This window comes from Hippopotamus amphibius, chromosome 11 (assembly GCF_030028045.1).
Source record: "Hippopotamus amphibius kiboko isolate mHipAmp2 chromosome 11, mHipAmp2.hap2, whole genome shotgun sequence".
NCBI lineage: Eukaryota > Metazoa > Chordata > Mammalia > Artiodactyla > Hippopotamidae > Hippopotamus > Hippopotamus amphibius.
This window is the reverse complement of record NC_080196.1, coordinates 99,239,388-99,265,397: the sequence shown is the minus strand read 5'-3', so window position 1 is coordinate 99,265,397 and position 26,010 is coordinate 99,239,388. Positions and strand designations below refer to the sequence as shown.

The following is a 26,010-nucleotide window of genomic DNA, read 5'->3' as shown; positions in this document are numbered from 1 at the left end:
AAGGGGAAAAAGAGTGAACATAAATACCAACATCAAAAACCAAAGAAGGGACACACCACCAATCTTCCAGACGCTAAAAGTTTAATAAAATGTTTAACAAGGAGGAAAAAAAAACCCAGAAAACAAAACAAAATAAAAGAATATTAATAAGAGAATATTATGGAGAATTTTATGCCAATAAATTTGACAACTTAGTAAAGGCCACAAATCTTTGACAAAATACAAGATGAATAGAATAACCCATGTTTATTGAAGAAATAGAAATAATTCTCAAAATTCTATCCACAGGGGCTTCCCTGGGGGCACAGTGGTTAAGAATCTGCCTGCCAATGCAGGGGACACAGATTCAAGCCTGGTCCAGGAAGATCCCACATGTCTCGGAGCAACTAAGCCCGTGCGCTACAACTACTGAGCCCGTGTGCCACAACTACTGAGCCCGTGTGCCGCAACTACTGAAGGCTGCATGGCTAGAGCCTGTGTTCTGCAACAAGAGAAGCCACCGCAATGAGAAAACTGCGCACCACAACAAAGAGTAGCCCCTGCTCACCATAACTAGAGAAAGCCCGTGCACAGCAACAAAGACCCAAAGCACCCCCCCGCAAAAAAAAAATTCTATCAACAAAGAAAAATCCAGGCCCAGATGATTTCACTGGTAAATTCTATCAAATATTTAAAGAAGAAACAACACCAACCTTACACAGACCCTTTCAGAATATAGGAGAGGAGGAAAATGGATAACCAACAGGGACCTACTGTATAGCACAGGGAACTCTGCTCAATGTTATGTGCAGCCTGGAGGGGAGGGGAGTTTGGAGGAAAATGGATACATGTATATGTATGGCTGAGTCGCTTTGCTGTGCATGTGCAACTATCACAACATTGTTAATCAGCTATACTCCAAAATAAAATAAAAATTTTTTTAAATTTTTAAAAATTAAAAAAAAAGAAGAGGGAATTTCTCCAAGTGATTTTGTTAGGCAAAGATCCTGACACTAAATTCTGACAAAAACATTATAAAAACAGAATAGCAAGCCAATGTCCCTGTTAAATAGAGATGAAAAATCCTTAACAACCAATAACAAATCAAATTCAGTAATATAGAAAAAGATTAATATATCATAAACAAGTTAGCTTTATAAACAAGCTCTATTTAAGTTACAGACTGGGAGAAAATATTTTCAAAATGTGTATCTCTACCAAATGTAAAATAGATAGCTAGTGGGAAGCTGCTGCATAACATAGGGAGATCAACTTGATGCTTGGTGATCACCTAGAAGGGTGGGATAGGGAGGAGGGGAGGGAGGCTCAAGAGGGAGGGGATATGGGGATATATGTGTAAATACAGCCAATTCACTTTGTTGTACAGCGGAAACTGCACGCACTGTAAAGCAATTATACTCCAATTTAAAAAAAAAAGTGTATCTGACAAAAGACTGGAATCTAGGAGATATATACATCTTTTTTCAGATTTTAATTATATATAAATATATAGTTTAATGTATTTTATATAAATTATGTGTCTATATCTTGGATTCCAGTCTTTTGTCAGATATAAATTATATAATTTGTGTAAATATATATATAATTAGAATAACCAATCACAAAATGGCATTTTCTTTTTTTTGGCTGCACTGTGCAGCTTGTGGGATCTTAGTTCCCTGACCAGGGATCGAACACATGACCCCTGCCTTGGAAGCTTGGCATCCTAACCAGTGGACTGCCAGGGAATTCCCCTTTTTTTTTCTTTTTTACTTTCTTTCTTGCTGTCTTTCTTTTTTTACAATGTGACATTTTAGAACAGACCTATTAAAGTATTAAAAATTTTAAAAACTGGCAACAGCAAGTGTTGGTGAGGATGTGGTGCAATTGGAACTCATATATTATTGGAGCGAGTATTAACTAACACAACCACTTTTGGAAAAAGTTCTGGAAGTTTCATATAAAAGTAACATATTAAACTATACTGCCTGTGACCTAGCATTCCACTCTAAGGATCTGAAAGCACGTCCTCAAAGAGATGTGTCCAAGAATGTTGACAGCAGCTTTATTCATAAAAGCTGGGAAGTAGAAACGGTCCAGGTGTCCATCAATGGGTGAATGGATAAACAGCCATGGAATATTCATACAGCTCAGCAATAAAAATGGATCTCATGTTGTTTTGTGTATCAGGGATTCATTCATTTTTATCTCAAAAGCATCAAGCTGATTGAAAGACGTCTCATGCAAAGTATATGCTATACGATTCCATTTGTAAGAAATTCTTGAACAGGTAAACTATTCCATGGTGAAAAATACCAGGAATGGTGGTATCCTCTAGGGGAATGGTGGTGAGCACTGACCAGGAAGGGGCAGGCGTGAGTTTTCTGAGGTGATAATAATACACCCTGTCTTGATAGGCGTTTACTATTAAAAAGCATAGTAAGGTATATATCTTTGTAAAACTCATTAAATAGTATGCATTTCACCATATGTATGTTTTGCTGAAAAAGAAAAAGAGAATCCTTAAAAACTGTCGAACTCTAACCAATGACATGTCTGCACTTGTGTATTTGGGGCTGAAATGCACTGAAACCTGCAATTTACTTTAAGAAATACAAAAAAAACCCAAAACAAACAAAAACCAAAACCACAAGAGATTGATGGATAGATAGAGGGATGGGTAGATGAATAGATATAATAGAATAATACAGCAAAATATTAATTTTAAAATCTAGGTGGTGGATACATGGTGTTTATAATCCCTTCAACTATTATATATTTTTAAATTTTCTAAATATATGTTTTATATTTTATAATTAAATGTTGGGGCAGAGTGAACAAACTCTACTTTGACAGCTCTAGTGAAAAATGTATGACAGGAAAAAAGGCTGAAACAAACGAGTGAAACAAAATTGGAATGTAAATTGGTACAGCCACTATGGAGAACAGTATGGTTTAAAAAGTAAAAATAGAACTACCATATGACCCATCAATCCCACTCCTGGGCATGTACCCAGAGAAAACCACAATTTGAAAAGATACATGTACCCCAATGTTCACTGCAACACTACTTAAAATAGCCAGGACATGGAAGCAGCATAAATGTCCCATCAACAGAAAGTCAGAAAGAGAAAAATAAATATCATATACTAACGCATATATGTGGAATCTAGAAAATGATATAGATGAACTTATTTGCAAAGCAGAAATAGAGACACAGACATAGAGAAAAGCGTATGGATGCCAAGAGGGGAAGTGGGAGGTGGGATGGATTGGGAGATTGGGATTGACATATATACTGTATCTACTAAGTTTAAAATAGATAACTAATAAGAACCAACTGTACAGAACAGGGAACTCTACTCAGTGATCTGTGGTGACTTAAATGGGAAGGAAATCCAAAAGACAGGGGCTGTATGTATACGCATAGCTGATTCACTTTGCTGTATAGCAGAAACTAACACAACATTGTAAAGCAACCATACTCCAATAAATAAATAAATAAAAATAAAAATTCACTCAATGGGGAACAAGAAAAGTTTGGGATTTGCCATGCATTTTAAGCTTTCACTTTCTTTTCTACCTAAGCATTCAAATAAAGGAGAGATATTTGTTTCATACTCTTGTGTTCATATGTAGGATTTTCATTTAAGAGTTCAAAGCATTGAGCAATATGTAAATACCACTCCCACAAAAAATGAAAGTTTCTACAAGAATTTCATCTCTTAATACAATTAAAATATAAGTTAATTCACCCCAGTGTTCGTAGCAGCACTGTTTACAATAGCCAAGACATGGAAGCAACCTAAATGTCCACCAACAGATGACTGAATAAAGGAGATGTGGTACTTACACACAATGGAATATTACTCAGCCATAAAAAAAAAATGAAATAATGCCATTTGCAGCAACATGGGTGGACCTAGAGATTATCCTACTAAGAGAAGTAAGTCAGACAGAGGAAGACAAATAGCATATGATGTCACTTATATGTGGAATCTAAAAAGTGATACAAATGAACTTATTTATAAAACAGAAATAGTCACAGATGTAGAAAACAAGCTTATGTTACCAGGTGGGGAAGGTGGGGGTGGGATGAATTGGGATATTGGGATTGACATATACACACTACTATATATAAAATAGATAACTGATAAGGACCCACTGTATAGCACAGGGAAATCTAATCAATACTATGTAATACCTATATGGGAAAAGAATCTAAAAAAGAGTGGATATATGTATATGTATAACTGAGTCACTTTGCAGTACAGCAGAAACTAACACAGCATTGTAAATCAACTAAACTCCAATAAAAAATTTTATTAAAAAGAAAAGAAAGAAAAGGTTCTGGGAGATAGATGAAGGGTCCTGAGTAGAATCTGGGTAGAATATGTCTGCTACATAATAGGTATTCAAGTTACATTTGATGAATAAATGGACTGAAAGAATGGATAACTATTATATATATAATAGTTATATATATATAAACATTGTAGGTATGTTATGTATATATATGTTTAACGTGTGTGTGTGTGTGTGTGTGTGTGTGTAAATGAAATAAATATACTCACTGTCTAACCACAGGAATTCTGGAAGGACAATTCATGTTCTCCTAGGGATTTAAAAAGCTAGAGGTCCTAGGTGTTGAAGTCAAAAGTAGTGTTTTGAATAAAGATAACTTCTGGGACTTACTAGGTGGTGTAGTGGTTAAGAATCCACCTGCCAATGCAGGGTACACGGGTTCAAGCCCTGCTCTGGGAAGATTCCACGTGCCATGGAGCAACTAAGCCTGTGTGCCACAATTATTGCGCCTGTGCCCTAGAGCCCGTGAGCCACAACTATTGAACCTATGTGCCACAACTATTGAAGCCCATGCACCTAGAGCCCGTGCTCCACAACAAGAGAAGCCATGACAATGAGGAGCCCAAGTACCACAATGAAGAGTAGTGCTCGCTCACAGCAACTAGAGAAAGCCCGTGTGCAGCAACGAAGACCCAATGCAGCCAATAAATAAATAAATTTATTTTTAAAAAAAGCTTTAAAAAAAAAAGATAACTTCTGGGGAGCATCTTGAAAACCCCACTGAAAGCATCTGGTGGTTAAAAGGGGCTAATTAGATAGGTCAGGACATATAAGGTCAGCATTTTTAGAGCTTAAGAGGTCAAAGGAGAAAGTAAAACAAAAATTGACAAACAAATGTCCATAAGGTTGCAGTCAACTGTAAAAGCTAATACTCTGCACTAGAGATGCAGGAGCCACTCTGGGAAAAGAATGACATTCCCTAAGATGGTGCACCCTGCTAAGAGAGAAGCTGGGGTGGGGTGGGCTCTGAGCAGACAGCAGTTCAGTGGCGTTGCCTGGAGTCCAGTCTCCTCATTTGATGAACACTCACATCAAAGGCAGTGGAGGCAACCCCAGTCAGTGCTGATGCTAACAAGACTGGAGTGGACTGAACTGACTTTTTTTTTTTTTATGAACTGACTTTTGAAAGTGATCAAATGATTTCTGTGGACTATTTGAGAAGGAAAGCAAAGCAGTTTGACATTTCCAAACATCTGGGAGATAATATTTTAGAAAAGCTCCAGAGGACTGATTAAAAGAATGTGAAAAAAAAATGCATACATGTGCTAATTAATAGCTGTGTGAAATGAGACAACTTAGTTAATCTGTTACCTCATCTGTGAAACAGAGTTCCTTGTAGTTATTCATTAAATCAACCACCACTATGTGCCACATACGCTCTAGATGCTAGGAATCTAAAAACAAGTTCCCTGTTCTCACTCAGCTTAGATTCTAACGAGGGGAGACAGGTAACGAACAAAGAAACAAATACCAAGTAAGATAGTTTTGGAGAGTGGAAGGTGCTATGAGACAAATAAAATGACAAGAAGGATCATGTGAACATTTGGGAGAGGGCATTGCAGGCAGTGAAAATAGTCAGTGCAAAGGTCCTGAGGCCGAAAGGGGCTTGGACAATTTCAAGAAGAGAAAAAAGCTCAGTGAGCAGCTTGCAGTAGATACAAGAGTGGCCAGAAGTATTCAAGGAGGCCATTTGAAAAGTGGGGAAGAGGTAAGTCTTAGAGAGCTCAATGGGCTTATGGAATACAGATGGTATGGGGGAGAAAGCATTATAATAATATTGACCTTATAGGGAGCTGTGAAGATGAAATGAGAATTGGCTCCCTGATGATTGTCCTTTCGAAAAGAGGAGGAGAGAAGAATCCTGGAGATGGCTAGACTCCGGGTGGGGGTTGGGTCAAGGCTCCTGCAAAATGGGCATCCTCAGATTTGCCATCTTAACACTCTAAGAGGATTGATGGGCTTCAAGACCATCATCCCCTCGAGATAAATGTCTCTTGTGCTTCCCCTAGACACTCTGAATTCAATTAGTTTAATTAGAAAACAAGTAAAGAGGAATTATCTTAATATAGCTTTGCTCCTGACAACTCAAAAAAAGCCCATTTCTTTGGCAGAAACCCAAGTTTCCCTTTATTTACATATTCTGAGATAATGATGTAACTGTCTCATTTTTTGGCAAAAAGGTGACCATCTCTGGCCCAAGAGATCATAGTTTAGTTTTAATAGTAATGATGCCTTCTGATTTCTTTACTCTTTAATGAAGCAGGAACATCGATACGCTAGTAAATATTTTTAAAATACTAATGGAGGTTGGGGAGAGGGGAAAATGCCCTGATTTTTAGTGTTTGCTAATTTCAGTGGTGAAAATACTCCCATTATGGCTGATTTCAAGCTACTAATGTGAACTCCGAGCTGGGAAGAGATACTAACTGTTGGCTCTCACAAGCCAGGGAGCGCTGATTCCAGAGCATCCATGGGTAGAAATATCAGTTATTAGACCAAACACCCTGCAGATCTATCGCCAAGAGAATTTTTCTCCTCCACAGAGGCTACCTGGATCTGCATCAGCTGCAAAAGCAAGCTCAGGACGAAGGTAACTGTGTTGTTAAATGAATGTGGAGTGGTGTGAGGAGTAACTTCATTGTATGTGTACAAGGGCATATCTCCAGGATTCAAACACAGATTTGCTTTACGTGCATGTGTGGGACATCCAGTGAAGGATCCTGAGAGCTGAGTAGTGGTGGGAAAGCCGCAGCAGCCTGGTGGGGTCTGGGAGTTTGGAGACTGGCCTCTAGCTCAAGCCCCACCAAGCTGCTCACTGAACGTCTCTAGGTCCACATTTTCACATCTACAAAAGAAAAGTGGAGGCGAGAAGTGAGAGCAGACACAATCATCAGCAAGCTTCCTCTTCTCATTCTTAAGCCTACAGTTCTCTGAAATAACAGAAAACTAAATCAAAGGTGAGTTTTAAATGATGTTGTTACCAAAGTACTGTAATTGAGAAACAGCAGGTGTCCCAAAGGAGGACAGGCTTCTTGCTGATTACTGGATGGTCTGCAGAGAGCTGTGGTCTCTGTTCTTACACCAAAGGAAGACTTTCAAACAGTGCATTACTGCAGGGAAACACAACCGCTCCCAACTGCCCTACATTTCATTTTTTGTGTTATTAAATGAAATGTCTGTTTCCATATGCCCTTCCAATACGGCTCTCAATTCAGCCAGAGATGACTGTGAGGCTCATCTCGTCAATGATTTTTTTATTTTAGCCATAATTATGTTATGGGATTTATATTCACTGCAGTATCCTCCTTATATCAACAGGCTTGGTGTGTTTGTTTGTTTGTTTTGGCTGCGCGTGCAACTAGTAGATCTTAGTTCCCTAACCAGGGATCAAACCCATGCCCTCCTGCAGTGGAAGCCCAGAGTCCTAACACTGGACTGCCAGCGAATTCCCAACACAAATTCAATTTAGTCTGAAAATAGTAGAGAAGAGTCCGGTGCTCATATTGACTAATAAACTGGAATATAGGAGGTGACCAGGGATAGTCACGGTTAGTCGTCATAAAAATGGTGTTTCTGATAAGCATCTCCAAGGACATTTTCTTGATATACCTTCCATCCTGCTTCAAGCGGGGAAATGTTTCATCAACTGGGAAGATCTGATAGTAAGAGATGAACAAGCATGGTGTATTTTATCACTGGACTCAATCTGTCAGTATTAAGAGAGTTTAGCTATTTTTTGTTGTTGTTGTTGTTGTTTTGCAGTGACTGTCAGCTTGTACATTGTGCCCGTGACATACAATAGACAGTAGAGTATAGAGGAGAATGCATTGCATCCAAGGCAGACAAAATAAGTGACACATGGTAGATGCTTAAACATATGTTGTTCATAAACCACTTGAGAGTGAATTGGAACTCTGGGAATAGAGAGAGAATTCTTCCCTAAACTTTATAAGGCAGCCTTGGGAAATTGAATGGTGTACTTATTTTTTAAGCACATCTGGCATGATTATAATTGGCCAAATAAATTACAGACTGCCCATCACACCTTTTTTCACTCTCACCTCCCTCAAACTCTGAACCACATTATTCCTGAATCCTTTGACTCCCAAATTTTCTTACTTTATCTGCTAGTTCTCGTAGAGCCACGGGAGAATTAACAGTGCATACATGTGTAGGCAGTACCATATTGGGAGATGGTATATGCAGGGATTAGATGGATATTCCTGAAAAAACACCAGCATTCAAGTCCTGGCTCCACCTGAAATGAGCTGTACAAACTTAGGCGAGTGACTTGTCTTCTCTGTGTCTCAGTTTCCTTATCTGTAAAGTGGAGATAATAATAGTGTCTACCTCGCAGGATTACTGTGATAACTAATTAGGTAATCTATGTAAAGGACTCAGAAGAGTGCCCACTGGCATAGAGTTAGTATTCAATAAATAATAACTATTATTATATATACATATATTTTCTTTAACTCTTGACAGCTGAATTGGCTGAACTTCAGTGTGTGTGTGTTTAATGATTATATGAGTAGAGTTTAGCTTTGGCTACAACTAAAGTTAAGTTGATTTGCCCAAATGAACATGTATCAGCTTGCGGGAGGAGATGGTCCTCCGGTGTGGTGTGAGACAGACGGAGTTATTCCAGGATTAAAATCCATCTCCTAAGGGGATAGACTCCATGCAGACATCGAGTTGGTTTTATACGCTTTATGACGTGATAACCCATAGGTCCTCCAATACACACTTTTCTCGCCCAAACCTAAAACATTGCTTCAAGGTGAAATTACTAGATTCCAATGTCATGAGCTCACTTTGTGAGTATGCCCCCTGCCCACCCAGTGCACAGCAAATTCACTCTGCAGATGCCCATTTTCTCAAGAGCGTTGTGGGTGAAGCAGTCCACCTAGAATGCTTCCAGAAAGGGGACCTCCTGCATACATCCAAGATAAAAGAGCCACCTCGACTGCTGGTTATGTTTAGACTTTGTTTTCTTCATGCTAGCCAGTCCCTTGCCCCTTTCTCCTCAAAGTCTCCCAACTCCAATTGTCATTCTAGATCGTCCACCCCACATCAATCCGAGCTTCCCCCTCTTAAACATCCCGTAAGCCCCAACCACCCTCACTGTCAGCACTTCCGGAAACGTTTCTCCAAACCATGCCAAGTTTAAAGGGGCTTTAGCTGCGTAAAGTTCAGCCCACATGTGGGGGCTGCGAGGAGGGAGTTTTCTTTGATCTACCTAATGAATTAATGAATTAAACAGAGGTAGAGTTCAGAAGCCAGGCTCCTTACTTTTGCCGAAGCTGGGCTGATTATGAGCTGGCGTAACTGCTGGAAAAATGCAGCTTTGGGCTAGAAGAATTAGGGACATGGCCGAGTCCATTCATCTTCCCTAATCGAGTTCTTGGGAAATACACATGTAGATTAGCCCCTAACAATGACCCCCGGCTGATTGCTTGGAGTACCCTCCACTGTGCCACAATAGTATTGACTAGCTCTTTATGTCGCGTACAAAAGAAGTCCCAACCTCCCCTTGTCCTGCTTTGCCCTGTTTCCCCCGTGGTCCCTTGCCAGTGGCTGTTGAAGTCTTTTCTGCTTTTCTCCTGAGACTCTGAAATAAACAGTAAATAAAAGCTAACCTCACCTGGACCTATTAGGGAGAGCTGGGCAGTTCCAGAGGGAATTAACTTTGGAGAACAAGGCCATAAGCCCCTTAGCGTGTGGGCAGGAGCTTAAGAAAACGCTGTCAATCTTTGTTTAGCGGTGATTATAGAGATCAATTTAATATTGGGGGAGTTTACATAAAAAGTGTACTCAGTAAGAGGGGAAATAACAAATGCCAATTAATTATCCCTATGGCCACCCTCTGGTCACTAAGGTGGCAGCACCTCAGCCACCTGGTTCGTGGGACCTTGTAGGGTGCCACCGGACTGTTTTGGGGGAGAGTGACTTTGACAGCCTAGAAAACATGAAGAGGGCCCCGGGCAGCAGGCTTCCCCCGCACTGGGGTGGGAACCTCCCGAGAGTCTGTCCTGTCATCCTGGACACCAGCGCCCAAAGGCCACTGTCCACGGGTTCTGACTGCATTGCTTTGGAGAACTAAGCTGCCTCCGCCTCAGCCTCTTACGTGCAGGATTCAGTCTCCGGGAAGGATTAAAGATGGACTGCAGACTAAGATGTGCCTTGATTCTGTTCAAAAATATCACACTCTGCCAGGAGAATTACCAAAGAGGGGCAGCCAGAGAGCACTGGACAAGAACCGGTCTCAGTTCTAGTCCTGTCCCCTCCACTTAATAGCTGTATCACTCTGAGCCTCAGTCTTCTATTCTGTAAAATGGGGACAAATATATTTGTCCTGCTCACCTCACAGGGCTGTGAGGGTAGGATGGTATGAAGATTGTGCTGAAAACCAGAGTGATGTGCAAAAACTGTGAAGTGTGTATTGATTTTCATTAATTTAGCTTTTCCTTGAAAATAATCTCTCACTCTCACTAATCAGTAGCTCACTTCTATCTACCGTACACTCACACATTTGCTATTTTAACTTACCTTTTTACAGTTTTAGTAAAAACAGAGACATTGGTGTACTGAACCCTTCCCATGTGCCCATCACGGTGAATTAACCACTTCCATTTAAAGATCCTTAACATAGTCACCTGTCCTATTAAATGTCCTTCTAACGTTAATTTAAAGGTGGAGGATCCTAAGGTACATGTGTTTCTCGCTTCTTCCTTTGTCTTGTCTCCCAGGCTAGACATTAAACTCCTCAAGGCCTGGGGCCCCAGCCCTTCCTTTCTTTTGTGATGTTGACAAGGCCCCCATCTGTGCCCGACCTGCAGAAGGGACTCATGAACTGCTCGTCTCAATTCAAGATAAAGTTAACCAACGGGGTCTGGCATCAGATTTGAGAATTGTCGTTGTTTACAGAGCCATTCACAGCACTGGGGGAATATGAAAAAACAAAACAAAACAAAAACATTCGCCCGCACAACTCATCTTCCCACTTAGCCTAAGAGTCACTCTGAGCCACGGAAGCCTCGTGGGGTCCCCAAAGCGGAAAGAAACGCCAGCGGATTACGCCTGTAGCCCCAGAGAGGTGCGAGGCCTTGCCCCTTGAAGAAGGTCCTTCCCCACTCAGCCTGAGGTTGGGTCATCTCCCTGGCCTGGAAAATTGTTTGGTGGGGAGGGTTCCCTCCGGCCAATCTGCGAGAGTGAGGAACCCCTAGCGGGTCTCCCACCAGCTTGAGCCCGGCAGCGTGCCCGGCTCGGCGCCTCCCAGCTTCCTGCTGGGCCGTGGGACACTTGAGGTCGCCGGGCCTGCGGGCACAGATGAGCCCTCCGCCTCTGGGGTTGGGCGCCAGAGTCAGGGAGCCTGCGGGCGCGCAAGTCCGAGGAGACAGGGAGGAGTAGTTAAATCAGATATAGACAAACAAAATAAACTCTAAGTCCGAAGCTTCGGACTACGAAGCCGAAAGAGAAGTGCCGGCTGGAGTAAAAAGAGGGAGAAAGAGCGGAAGATTCAAACATGGACTGATTCCCAACGCCGAAAAGCCAGGTAGCCTTCTCTCGGTCTTTCCAAGGGTCGCCCCAGGCGCTCAGCCCGGTGTAGGAAGCGAGCCTGGGGGTAGAAGGCGAGTCTGGGGTGGGGGAGAGGAACTGAAGTAGGAAGGAAAGCCCGAGGGGGAGGTGGGACCGAGGCCGTCGGCCCCACTGAGGCAGGCCTGGGGACGCGGGCCCCCGGACCCGGGTCCCCAGGCCCGTCAAACAGCCCACCGCGGGTCTCCCGAGTGTCAGGAGCGGATCGGGAGGTGGGAGGTGAAGGCCCGGAGTGCGGGCCCCGCTAGGGGTGGGTGGCCAGGACCCTGAGGCTGGGTAAGGGAAGGACCCGCCCCGCTGCGGGGGGAGGGACTAGGGAAGAGGCTGGGTCCCGGGCGAGAGGGGAGGAGCTGGGGCGAGCGGGCTCGGAGCCTTTAGCGCGCGGAGCCCCAGCCACCTTGAGTCGGAGCTCCGACTCCTGCCGGGACCCAGGCGGCCGCGGGCGGAGCGCTCGCCCACCTCTAGTGCGCGCAGCCGGGGCCGGCGTCGCTCGCGGAGCTTGGCTCTCGGGTTGGACGGTCGCGCCCGGGAGGAGCCGGCTTCGAGCCTCTGCTCTAGGTCTTCCAAGCAGGCGGCGCTGCCGAGAGCGCGGGCCGCGCCCTCCCGCGTCCCGGCGCTCCCCATGCACCTGCCCGGCTGCGCCCCAGCCATGGCCGACGCCAGCTTCTCTCTCGCCGGCCACCTGCTCCGCAGCCCGGGCGGGAGCACGTCGCGGCTGCACAGCATCGAAGCCATCCTGGGATTTACCAAGGACGACGGGATCCTCGGCTCCTTCCCAGAGGAGCGGGGCGCCCGGGCCTCAGAGGAGCGAAGCGCCCGGGGCGCGAAGGAGCGGGATCGGAGGCCAGGCGCGCGGACCGCCTGCCCCAAGGCTCCTGCAGGAGGCGCCGAGCCCTCCCCGCCGCCCGCCCCGGCGCCCGCTCCCGAGTATGAAGGTGAGTGCGCACCTCGGCTGCTCCGAGACCCTTAGGGCGTCCAAACTTGTGAGCTTTGCAAGAGGAGAAAGTTCCTGCCTTGACTTTTATTAAGGCATCTGGGCGCAGGGATGGGGGCTGTGTGCATAGCAGGAGCTTCCAAGTTGCGTTCAGCGAAAGCTTAGGGGGCCCTCGCAGCCCTCACCTCGACCTCCCTGGGCCGTCTCGGGGCCCTCATGGGCAGGCGGGGTGGCCCCCGGATACTCCGGGGAGTGTCTCTGACCGTCCGGGGTCTCGTCGTCCCAGCCCCTCGCCCCTACTGCCCCAAGGAGACCGGGGAGGCGCGGCCGAGCCCTGGGCTGCCTGTCGGACCCTCGGCCCCCGGCGACTCGAAGCTGTCGGAGGAGGAGCAGCCCAAAAAGAAGCATAGACGGAACCGCACGACCTTCACCACATATCAGCTGCACGAGCTGGAGCGCGCGTTCGAGAAGTCCCACTATCCCGACGTGTACAGTCGCGAGGAGCTGGCCGGCAAGGTCAACTTACCCGAGGTCCGGGTCCAGGTAAAGCGCCCAGATGGGCCCACGGGAGGGCCGGAAGCTCAAGCTGCAGCCAATGCTTCCTTGAATCCCCGGGCGTCCACGCGTTTATTATGGCGCTTTTCCCATGGGCCTTCCTCCACTTGGTTCGCCCAGAGCCCCACAGGAGCGTCACAGATTCTCCATGTGCCCCAAGCACCATCCCTTGGGCAGTGTTCCAATTTGTAGTAGCACCTCCCCTTTGGAGTCTCCCTCGTTCTAAGCTAAAGGAAGGAATTGGGAATGGCTGGCAAGATGACCAGGCGACAGCATCCAGGACTAGGAGGGGGCGGGGGTCACTGAGTGGAGAGGGAATGTAGGCGGCTGCTGGAGGGTACCCGGATTGCGGCCCCAAATGCCACCCTAGTCACTAACTGTGCGCACCTCCTCAAAAACGAAAACCCTGTCTTCTTACGAAAGCCTGGCGCCTGGCAGTTGAAACTTTAGGTGGATTTGTTTAAGAAACTGACTTTTGCTTCTCGGGTGCACATCCAGCCAAACTTCCCGCTGCTGCAGAGGCCTTTTTATTTAAAGGGGTTTTCGCTTTAATTAAAGCTGAATTATCTTTAATCCCTGATCATTAAAATATTTGAAAGCCTTAAATATTTGCTAGTCATCTGTGAAAAATCTGGGAGGATTTCCAAATTGGGAGAGTTTACAGAGGCCTGAAAGGGAGACTTTGGAAACGAATTTCACCGCATCTGAAAGGCAGTGGAACTAAGATGGGATTTTTGTGTGTCTAATGAATTACATTTCCAGGAAGTGAGGATACTCAGATGTTTGGGGCTTTTAGCCTTGTCTGGAAAGTAAAAGCAGACAGGCTCTTGCCTTTTGTCTTTTCTGCTTAGTTTAAGGGGTTAAAGTCATTAATAAGTGTCAAGGTTTTAAAAAATAGTTCCCTAATGTGACTCAGAATTAACTGGCAAGGACAGTTCAATTTCTCCTAATTTGGGGCAGTAGAGCTGCAATGATTTCATTGAAGGGGTGAGCATTTTAGCACCTGCTTTTCAGGGAGGGAGGATGGGGTGGGGAGAGGGAAGGAAAACAAGTGAAAGATGAAGAAAGAGGAATGGACAGAGCCCTCCAGGGCCCCTCCAGAATAGAGGCTCAGCCCACTCAGGGGCTGCTTGCACACCTCTGTCCCACCTTCCTTCCTCTTTAGTTGGTCCTTCCCTCTTTACTTGTTCGGGGATGTTTGCTTCTTGTCTAAGACGTGAGCTTCTTGAGGACAGTGTCTGTGACTTCTTCTCTGTGATCACAGGGCCAGCACAGTGGCCCAGCATATGGTGGGTTCTTAACACATGGCTATGATGTAATCAGATGGGGGATGGGGAGCTAAACAGGGTCTCCTGCTGTGTTGAGGACAGCAGTAGAGCAGGCGAAGAGCAGGCTATCCCAGGCTTTAGCCTTCTGGCTCTGGATACTGGATCTGAAGCCTGTAGCTGATATTTCAGGGGATGGAGTGGTATGTTGGTGAGGAGGGGGAGGGAGAGGCAGTGGGCTGGAAGTCCTCACCTGTGCCAGTGTTTCTCTATATAGCTAATGTTTCTGGGAAAATCAGGGCCCCAGATACGCAGACAAATCTTTTGTAGAAACGGGGCTGCGGTACCTGCATTTTTGTTCTTTCTCTCCCCCCCCACCACACCCCAGTCCCAGCCTGCAGACAGTTTCCCTGCTCTGCTCAGGTGCTGGGTGGCTTTTTTTCAGTTCTCCTAGGAGGTACCCCCTCCCTATTATTAACTTAGAACTGCTGTCTCCCTTCTGAGGTGGCAACTATTCCCACATTTTCCTTCATAAATGTAACACTGAAGCCCCCAGTTTGGCTATAGTTCTTTCTAGATTCTCCACTAAACTAGACCAGTTCTCTCTGTTCTGCTCCTGAGGGTGGTAACTTGATAGTGAAATCTTAATTACACCCTTTCTTGTGCTTTTATCAAATCAGTAATGGAAGTTTCACCATTTCACCCTTAATATGGACTTTCTATATGTAAAGAAAAAAAGAAAAACTTGAACTCATTGAATTCATCTTAGGGTAATGTCAAAACTAACTCGTACAGTAATAGTACATTATTAAACTTGAACTACTGTAATCACTGAAAGCCATATTTAAGAAATATCAAAAATACTAGTCAGATATCAATTAAATGAAAACAAAAATCTCACTAAAGCAGAAATATGCATATTTAAATATGCCTGGGATGAAATCAACCCACTTTGTTCTATCAGATATCATAACCAGTAATTCGTGACAATAGTTCTATTTTAACAGCCAATGTTGCCAATTACAATCTTTAGAGTGTTTGTTTATACTATGTCTATGACAGAGACAAAAGGTAGGTGAAGCACAGAAAGTCTTCGACAAAAGCACAGACACTGAGAGCTGTACCACACAGGGCAGAAGCCAGGTCTACAGTGAAGTGTCGGGAAGGGCTGCCAGCGAGCAGGTCACAGAAATTTGGTGAGATATGGTTTCCCAAGTTCCACGGCCCGATTCCAGGGTTAACTTCATTTTTTTCCCCTGCCTCCTCGGTGCCAGGAATTGGAAACAGGTACAACCACAGCTAAGGGTGAGGTAAACAGGGACGAGGGTGGGAACACCACGGAAGACAGGGATGGGACAAAGAGACTCAGAGGGCTCGAGAGAAGGAGGGAGGAGACCGGAGCAGCAAAGAAGGGTAATGCGGGTGGGGAGCGGGGGTGGGGGGTGGGGAGGGTGGAAAGAGCAGGTGAAACAATCGAGCCCCAGTTTTTCTCGGGGATGGGGAGTCCTGCCCCCGCCGCAGCCCGACGGCGCTGTGCTGCCTTCCGCAGGTGTGGTTCCAGAACCGACGGGCCAAGTGGCGGCGGCAGGAGAAGCTGGAGGTGTCGTCCATGAAGCTGCAGGATCCGCCCCTGCTCTCCTTCAGCCGCTCCCCGCCCGCCGCGGCCCTGGCGCCCCTCGGGACCGGCCCGGGCGGCGGCGGCGGCGGGCCGGCTGGGGGCGCCCTGCCGCTCGAGTCGTGGCTCGGGCCGCCGCTGCCGGGCGGGGGCGCCACGGCGCTGCAGAGCCTGCCCGGCTTCGGGCCGCCGGCGCAGAGCCTGCCCGCCAGCTACACGCCGCCGCCGCCGCCGCCCTTCCTGAACTCGCCGCCGCTCGGCCCGGGCCTGCAGCCCCTCGGGCCGCCGCCGCCGCCCGCCTACCCGTGCGGGCCCGGCTTCGCGGACAAGTTCCCGCTGGACGAGGCGGACCCGCGCAACAGCAGCATCGCGGCGCTGCGCCTGAAGGCCAAGGAGCACATCCAGGCCATCGGGAAGCCGTGGCAGGCCCTCTAGGGGCACCGGGGACCAAATCAGGCCAGACACCCGTCCTAGGAGCCAACCCCGAGCGGCAGGCGCGCACCCCTTCTCCTTGGGTCCCTCCCGCCGACTCGGCCGCTCTTGCCCTGCGCCTCCTGAAGACCTGGGTCTAGGACGTGCACCTGTGCCTGACTCACCACGGAGGGCTGACCCCCGGGCCAGCCGAGGCCCTCTGGCCGCCCCCACACTCCCACGGACCCCTGGCCTTGCTGCTGCAGGGGGACAGGCGGCCGTGCTGCTCGCACCTGGGCGGGCTCCGGAGCCTCCAAGTTCGAGGGACCCAAAGCGTCTGACCTCGGCCGCTCCTGGGCGGCGTGGCAACCCCAGAGAAGGACGACTGGGAGGAAGGGGAGACGGAGAGAGAGTTCGAGGAACCGTTTGTATAAGTAGTTTCCAAGAATTGGGGAGGAGAATTAAAGATTTACCTGTCTTGATTCGACTCCTGTTAAGCGCGCTCAGGACTGCTGGGGGGGCGGGGGGAGCGGAGATGTGTGTATGAATGCGGGTTCTGGAGGGGCTGCAGTGATGGATGTGGGGGGTGCGGGAAAGCAGAGCTGGGGCTCCCTCCTGCGCATCCTCCTCGGGGCGCTGTGCTGCAGCCGAGAATCGCCCGCGTCCCGGACACCGCGGCGCCCTAGACCAGAGCGCCCCTCTCCTGGTGCGGCGGGCGCCTGCGAGTGTGTGGGGTTCCGGGTGTTGGAGCCCAAGGCTCAGCTACCTGCGCGTTCCCAGCCCTTTGGTGCCCCAATAGCCCAGCTGCAGCTGCTACTTTGAAGGACCGACCCCAGTAGGAAGCGCCTGCACCATCTTCCCAGGGTAAGATTTGAACTGCCCGAAGCCTCTGGCGGCCCCACCTCCCTCTTTCCAGCCAGCCGCGGCTCCAGGCCCCTCTCAGATCATTGCCCAGGTCACCGGCTCGGGGCCAGCCCCTGCTACCCAGGGTTGATGACATTAATGCTCCGCAGACTGGGGCAGAGCGACTTTTCCTTTGCTAAGCTCCGCGCCTCACTCTCGCCTCTCCAGCTCGCTCCGCAACCCCCAAGCCAGTGGTTCTGTTTGACGCGTGTCGAATTAGCAGCCGCGCTTGGGGAGAGTGTCCTGGGGCGCTCTGCGCCCGCGACCTGGAGGGCACAACCTCGAGGGCGCGTCGTAGACAGTATTGCGGCTCTTTGGCGCTGTCTCTCGTGGGGCGGGGAATGAATCCAGAAGTCTCCGCGGGCTTCAGAAGCTCCGGGGTACTCGCGGAGTCCGCGGGGGCGAAAGAGAGCCCGGGACTCCCAGCCTGGGAGGCTGCGGTACGAATAACCCCCATTCCCGCAGCGCAGGTCCTTCTGGCCTCTTAGCTCTGAGTGCTGCCGGAAAAGCCCGGCCAGAGCCTTAGTATCAACCGGCTGATGTCTGTAGGTCGTTAGCACGTTAGTGAACCACCCCAGTCCCCTTTCCTCCTGTAAATGAGCCCCACCTCCCTGGGAAATGGGAAAGATGTGTAGTTTACCACACTGTGTAAACTACCAATGATCTGGCATGAAGCAATACACATTGTGATCCCATGCTCCTCTGAACGCGAGTATCCCTGCGCTGCACTTGGGTTCCTGAAACCTACCTGGGAAAAGGAGGACTCTCCCGGGGCTGGGAGTGGAGGGAGTGTCATTACAGGATTCAGTCTCTGCCATATGAGTCCTTAGAGGCTGTGGCATAACCAGGGCTGCATACCCCTAGATCCTCATCTGGAGCCTAACACATCAGTAGGCTAGTCAGTAAGAATGTATTGATGGGTTATTTTCCCCAAGAGGTAGGGAGTAGTATACCTGTGCTTTTTGCTGACAAGGATGTTCCACAGGGAAATGAATGGGTTGGCCCAAGCGATATCAGATCTTGGCATGAAAAAAATGGGATGAATGTGTAAGTAAATTTCTTTCTCTTTGGCCTATCTTCTCTTTCATCCTTTAATGCCCTCATTTTACTAGGAATGATTTATTCAGAGAATTTCCAACTTCACTGGCCCCTGGTGAGTACCACACTTGCTCTGCCTTCTTTCTCCTTAGTCCTGGACACCTCTGACCTTGCGCTTCTTACCATCAGTAACTTCTTCGATTCCCTTAGGTCATTTCCATTATTCATTCTGCTTCCTCTCTGCCATTTTTCTTCCTATCCTTTTTTGCATCTGCAGCTTTCTTCCACCACTTTCCTCTCCTCTTTTACTAGTTTAGTCTGAGAATGGATATTCTAAACCATCTCTTTAGGCATCAACAGAGTGAACCATACCTGGATTTCAGGGACAAGTCCTTGGAAAGTGATCGAAATACTAATAGCTAATGATCATTGAAAGCTTACTATGTGCCTGCACTCTTCTAAGTGGTTTTCATCTCAGTTAAGCCTCACAAGGACTCTACCAGGAAGATTCAACTATCCCATTTTATAAATGAGGAGAGAGCCACAGAGAGGTTGTACCAATTAACTCCACTTGAAAGAACTGGAGCTGGAATAACTAGAAGTCCCATCAGTTCATGATCATATCCCACATTCAGGAAATATTTAATGAATAAGTACTCCCTAATTCCAATTTCCAAGAATAGCTCATTAGGCCACATTGGGAATAGAGATGCTGAGGAATGGGTGCTAGCTGTGAGGGCCTTACTGGGCTTCCCGGGGGAGGCCTGGACAAAGCATTAGCCCCAGAGCCCCTTCTCCCCTCCCCCTGCTCCTAAGGGATGCCTAGCAGGGCAGCTCTATGCGCCTGGGGTGAGTCAAGCTGCCAGCTCCTGTAAGAGGGGTGCAGGTGAGGCGGGCAGCCTGTACTGTACTGAACTCAGGTTGCAGGTGAGAATGTCTTGTGATAACGTTAAAGCCCCAGACGATTCAGAAATACCTTGGGCCTCTGCTCAAGCTCGCGGCTACAGAAAGCAGTTTGCAGAGGCGCCTGCCAAGGTAGGGCACTGGCTTACGAAACTAGGCTGCGCTAGCCCTGATTTGGGGCCGACACTGGCCTTTCAGGGACTCTGGGGAAAGGACTTCCCCAGTAAACCTGCATCACCTGGGAAATGGTTCTTGAGTCTTCCATGATGAGGCTGAAGGTTTGGCTTGGGCGATTCTACCATAGTCCACTGAAGGGGAACAGGAACCAGTTGAGAGTGGTCTTAAGGGGTTCAGGGAGAAAAAGACACTGAGTTGCTCTAAGCAGGCCTTACTTCAGGCCGACTTGCATCCCATCAGTCTAGGATGGAGGCCTTGGGGACTCCATCGCAGGAAGACGAGGCCTGCTCTGACCCGCAGCCGGCAGAGGGGAAGAAGGTGGGACGGTAGAACTGCTCCTCACTGCTCCTGGGAGCAGGGGTGGGAGCAGCCCAGTGCGCTGCAATGCGACCGCGGGGCGGGGCGGAGAAGGGCCCCTCGGATTGGACGGCTCCGAGGGAAGGGCGGAGTCAGGCGCAGCAGGCGGAGCTGCTGGCGCAGAGTGTCCCGCGCTCCGCTAGGACCCAGGGCTGATCCTGAGATCCCGGGCCGGCGCGGAGCTGGCCACCCCGTTAACCTAGCCGCCGTCAGCCACCCCCGCCGCGTTGGGGGCATTTCAGTTTTCGCATTTCTCCCTTTATGGAGGAGTCTCTCCCTGCCCATGAGGGTGGCGTGACCGCCCTGCTCGCCGTGGCTCCGGACTTCTGGTGGCGATTTTTCTCTCCCTTGGGAACGCGGGGCACTGAGGGCTCCGCCTCTCCCGATCGCCGGTCTCCAGAGTCGCGGGGTCCAGAGGCGGCCGCATCCGCGGAGGGTCTTCTTCGCTTGATGTCCTGCGCCCTCGCGCTGCGGCCCCAGCCTCGTCGGGGCTGTTCATCCGAGGTTGCTTTCCGGCTCTCGGAACCCAGTTCTGCCTCCTACGGGTCCGAACCCCCATCTCTGCTGCCGGGAGTGTGATCGGGAGGGGTGTGGGTGAGACGGGGTGGGAGGCCTGGGAGAGACCCCTTTGGGGGGGGGCGGGGGAGCAGTCTTTGGCCAGAGGTCAGCAACTGAATGGGGGAGGTCCAGCTGTATTTACTTATTTAAACACATATTGTTAATGTTTGGGGAGATGGGAAGTGTTAAACCAGGGGAGAAAGTAACTGCCGGTCCCCGATGGTCTACAATCTGGCGAGAGGAGGCAGGAAATCTTCAACCTTCCTTCACTCGGCCAAGTTCATCGGTTACTTGAAAGCCTTGGCAGAGAGCCCTCGGTGTGCCCAGGTTCGGGAAGCGAGGGCAGCCCGGGACTCCGCTTCCCGAGAGCCGCGTCCCTCCCGCGGGAGGTGTACGGACAGGACACCAGGAGCCCGGACGCAGCCGCCCCCGCGAACTTAGCATCTGTGTTGCCTCGCTCCAGCGCGCGCACCCTCAGCCCTTCCCTGTCTCAGCTCCAAGCGCTCCTTTCCCGCCGACAGACCCTTACTACACGAACGGAATTCAAGCCTCCAGGAGGCCAGCAAAAAAAGACTTTCAGGGAAGATGATATTAATGAAAAGCTGGCCTTCCTCTCCGCTCGGCAAGCGCGAGCTCCACACGGGCCCTCGGGGTTCGGCCAGCGTCCTGACCCGCCTGGGAAAAGAGGAGGCCCGGCAGCTGCAGGCGGGCTCGCCCGACTCTTCAAGAGGTTGAAGGTGCGCTTTCTGGACAGTGTCGTCCCCTTAATTGGGAGCTGGCTCTCATATCTGGCCTCAGCTTGTTAACTGTACAATAGTGGACAGAGTTAATGACTCATTAGTGATTAATTCCTTAATTGTGCCTTAATTGCTCACTGTAAAACCCCTTTCGTAAAACTGAATTAAATCGTCTAGATCCTCGGCCACGTCTCTCACATTCCTGCAAGAAGCAGAGAGGGTCGTGTTCCCTTACTTTTGGCAGGTCATCTTCTCAAGGGCAGGAGCAGTGCCGCCCCTCAGCCTGGAAGTCAAGAGATCTCTGGTTCAGTCATGTCTGTGACATTGCCTGGTCGTATGACCTTGAACAGCTCCCCCTATAAAGCTAGATCTCCAAAGTCTTTCTTTATCCCTCGTCACCTGCCACAGACTCCTGAAACGGAAAACCTGATTGTATTGTATTGTATTGTATTGTATTGTATTGTATTGTAATGTATTTATTTTTTAAAATTGGCCGCGCTGCGCAGGATGCCGGATCTTTGTTCCCCGACCAGGGATCGAGTCCATGTCCCCTGCATTGGGAGCGTGGAGTCTTAAACACTGGACCGCCAGGAAAGTCCCTCATTTTAAAAGCAGGGTTCCTCTGCTCTGTGCATGGTATAAATGTATGTGTGCGTTTATTTTAGTAGGTTCTGGATGAACTGTGTAGGAGGCTACCTTCCTGTCCAAAGTGGTCTGAGAAACCTCTTTCCACTGCTAACAGTGGCTGGGTTCTATAGTCTCCCCATTTGTACTTTAAAAAGTTAGCGGTTAGTTTTTTTCAGTTTCTTAATTTTCCCGCCATCTATATCCATTCCTGAAACTTGCAAGGCCGGGTGGACATGTAATAATGAATAAACAGGAGTCTCCACCCTCAAGGTGCATAGCCTAGGTAGAGGAAATAAGAATGAAACTGTACACACGTTCTCAAGTGCCTACTGGTTTTCTCCACCTGGCATCCCACAGGTGCCCCAAAATAGATATGTTCAAAGCAAAACTTATTTGTCTTTACTCTGTGGCTTCCTAAAAACCTTTTTTAAACTCTCCTCTCTCTTTCTGCATTCACAGCCATCCAACGGATGTGATGAAATTGTTCTTGACCCCTTGAGGCAAATTATTTCCCAGTTTTCTTTCTACCTTATTTCTCAACCATACATCTTCCAAATTTTAGCTGCCCAGAACAAAGACACAGCCCAGTCCCTCTTTCAATTAGATATGATTAAATAATGGCAAATGTCATGGAAGGGAAAACACTTTTATGAAGTAAGTTCTTAAAAGTCAGCAGCATGGGGCTTCCTAGGTGGCACAGTGGTTAAGAATCTGCCTGTCAATGCAGGGGACATGGGTTCGATCCCTGGTCCAGGAAGATCCCACATGCCATGGAGCAACTAAGCCTGTGCGCCACAACCATTGAGCCTGCGCTTTAGAGCCCGTGAGCCACAACTATTGAGCCCATGTGCTGCAACTACTGAAGCCCACGCGCCTAGAGCCCATGCTCTGCAACAAGAGAAGCCATGGCAATGAGGAGCCCACGCACCACAACAAAGAGTAGCCCCCCACTCACTGCAACCAAAGAAAGCCCGCACACAGCAACAAAGACCCAACACAGCCAATAAAATAAATAAATAAATAAATAAATTTATATATATATAAAAAAAGTCAGCAGCATGCCCTGTTCTTATCTCTTTCCTGTAGTCTGTTGGCTACAAGGCAGGTGTGATGCTGGTGCCCCCATGAAGCCACATGTTGAGGACATTGAGTAACACGATGGAAGGGACCACACTGGTGCACGATGCTACCTCTGGACTGCTACCTGGGCTCTTTATTTTAAGTCTAATTTTTTGGCCACTGTTAGCCAAACCTAACCCTAGTTCATTCATTCCTTCAGTGCCTGAATGCAGTTAACTGCTTAGCCGCATTGATTTTACTTCAGAATATCTCTTAAATTCACCCAGCCCTGTGCTTCTCAGCAAGCTCTCTGCCTCAGGGCTCCTTCAACTCTCACCCATGCTGATGGTCTCCCGTGGCATACAGTGCTTCATGGCACTTACCACATATGGTCCCCTTTTATGGTTATTTCTTCATTGATTCATTCACCCATTACATTTATTGGGTTATTTCTCCATTGATTCATTTACCTATTATATTTATTGGGTTCTCTTTTTTTCTAAGCGCTGGAGCTATAAAGATACAACTTTCATATCATCTTCCTATGCCTCAGTCCTTTCCATCTATCCTTCACACTGTAGTCAGAATTAGGCGCTTAAAACAATTCCTTGTAGGCTCATGGGACAAAAGCCAAGCACCTGATGGGTACGGCATCTGAGGCGCTTCTGAATCTGACCCAACCCATCTTCCCAGGCTTGTCTCTGGCCTTCCTCCTCACGCCCCTTTCCTCCTCATCCTCTGCTCAAGTGACACCAGAGTACTCTGCATTTCACTGGTCCACCATGTGCTTTTTCACTTTGTGGCTTTGAGTGTGAATGTTCCTTCTGTCTGGAAGGACTTCCCACCCTCCCCCTCCTGGCAAACTCCTTCAGGACCTGGCCCAGATGCCACTGCCTTCCGTGCAGCTGGCCTGCCTTCCTGCAGCAGTTGGTTCCTTGTTCTTCTCCCCCCAGAGCATTCTGTTGATGGGGGCTTGAGCGCTATTCCTGCACTCTTCACGTGCTGATGTTCACAGCCCCCAGGGAGACTGTGGCAGCCTTGAAGGCAGCTGTCTGATCCTCCCCTGCATATTCAGTGTCTGACCCAATGGAAGCACCCAGTAACTGCTTCACAGTAACTAGTACAGGGGTGTGTGAGGCCCAGAGAAAGCATCCCATCCTATACAAGCTTATAACAAAGAATCTGCCCTCGACCTTGAAGTCACAGAAGTCCTCTCTGAAGAAGTGATACTCAATCTGAGCTCTGAAGGGAAAACAAGTTAGCCAGGCAAGAGGTGAGGGGTGGGGGTGGGCACCGTATGTGCAAAGGAGGAGGACCAGGGTCCGTCTGATGCTCTGGAACAAGGCTGGTCTGGCAGAGGCCAAAGGAAACTTAGAGAAGTGAGAGTCTACACGGCTAAAAACAATTTTAGGAGGCAGGCTCTGCATCCAACCAAGACTCATAAGGAGGGAAAATTTTCCAACATAGGAAGTGTGTTCAGCTGCTGGACAGCCAAAAATTAACTCATGTCTGCTGTAGGTGGGGATATGATCATTTCAAATAAATCATCTCATCTGCAGTATGAAGAGCTAAGAAGGAGGTAAGAGAGAGTTCTAGAAGACCAGTTAAAAGGCTATTGCAGTAATTGAGGGAAATTAGCATGAAAGCCTCTTGTGGTGATAAGGAGGCCAGGTTTGAGGTTGAATGAGGAGTTTGAGTGGAGATATTGGGTAGGCAACTCCTAGTACTGGCTTGGAGCTCAGAGCAGAGCTGGGGGCTATCTGAGCTCTGAGATCAGTGTGCAGATGATAACCACTGCCCTGGGCAGAGGCCAGATGAGATCGCTGAGAGAGGTGGAGTGTGGAGTGAGAAGAGGAGACTGATGTTAGAGCCTTGAGAGGTTCCAGCATTTCGTGGACAGTGTTGGAGGAGGCAGGGGAGTGAGAGAAGGAAAATCAGGAAAGTGGTGACATGAAAGCTAAAAAAAGAGAGTTTCGAAAGGGAAAGAATGGGCAACCGGAATGTTATTATTTTCAAAACTTAAAACTTAGCCAGTGATGAAACAAGGATAAACAATTTTTGCTTTCTGTGGGGGGATGGGATGCAGCTATTTCAGAAACACTGCCAGTGTTTCCTGCTTTCTGGGTTGTAATTGCAGTGGTGGCTGAAGCCTCACCAGCCACTTCTCTAAGACTGGGAGGACAGGGCAGGAGTTGCACAGATTTTGCCTATTTTTATGTTTGTATTGACCCATTCCTGTCCTTCCTTCTAAACTTTCCCCCTCCTGTCTTCTGCACCTTCAAAAAGCCACTCATTCTGCATCTAGAAAGAAAGTGAAATAATACAGCAGTCCTAGAAATGACAACTGATTATCTAAAATCCATTCAGAATAAACTCTTTAGTCTTCATACAAGATGGCTCCAACTTACCTTTCTCCATTACTCAAATTCTTCTGCACAGACTCTGTACTCTTGCCAAACTCAACCGTCCACCAAGCTTGACCCAAGCTTTCCTACGTCTTTGCCTTTATCCAAGCTCTTCCTTCTACCTGAAATATCTTCCCCCACAGAAAATACTTTAAGATGAGTGAACATGAAGATGCAGCATACCACAAATTATAGGATGCAGCTAAAGTAGTGCTTAGAGGGAATTTTATAGCTGTAAATGCTGTCTATATTGAAAAAAAAGATCACAAGTCAATAACCTATACTTCCATCTTAACACACTAGAAAAAGAAGATCAAACCAAACCTGAAGTGAGCAGAAGGAAGGGAATAGTAAAGATTAGAATAGAAATAAATGAAATAGAGAAGAGAAAAACAATAGAGAAAAAATACTTGATGTAATTAGGTATCAGGGAAATGAAAAGTAAAACCACAATGAAATACCACTTCACGTGCATTAGGATGACTAGAATCAGAAAGTCAGCAGCAAGAAATGTTGGTGAGAAAGT

At 47.9% G+C, this 26,010-nt stretch overlaps 1 protein-coding gene across 1 annotated transcript; it reads left to right on the top strand.

Moving 5' to 3' along the window:
* Positions 1–12,562: 12,562 nt before the first annotated feature.
* On the top strand, positions 12,563–16,744 carry RAX (retina and anterior neural fold homeobox). Its single transcript, XM_057698056.1, has 3 exons — positions 12,563–12,875; positions 13,161–13,417; positions 16,244–16,744. Exons 1-3 carry the CDS (start codon positions 12,563–12,565, stop codon positions 16,742–16,744), a joined length of 1,071 nt encoding a protein of 356 aa, XP_057554039.1.
* The last annotated feature ends 9,266 nt before the right edge of the window (positions 16,745–26,010 follow it).

What these genes read in the sequence shown, in the direction of transcription:
- RAX (XM_057698056.1), top strand. Translation starts at nt 12,563, where the DNA reads ATGCACCTGCCCGGCTGCGCCCCAGCCATGGCCGACGCCAGCTTCTCT. An exon ending in GCCCGCTCCCGAGTATGAAG is followed by an intron (nt 12,876 to 13,160) that starts GTGAGTGCGCAC and finishes TCGTCGTCCCAG; the next exon opens with CCCCTCGCCCCTACTGCCCC. An exon ending in TACCCGAGGTCCGGGTCCAG is followed by an intron (nt 13,418 to 16,243) that starts GTAAAGCGCCCA and finishes TGCCTTCCGCAG; the next exon opens with GTGTGGTTCCAGAACCGACG.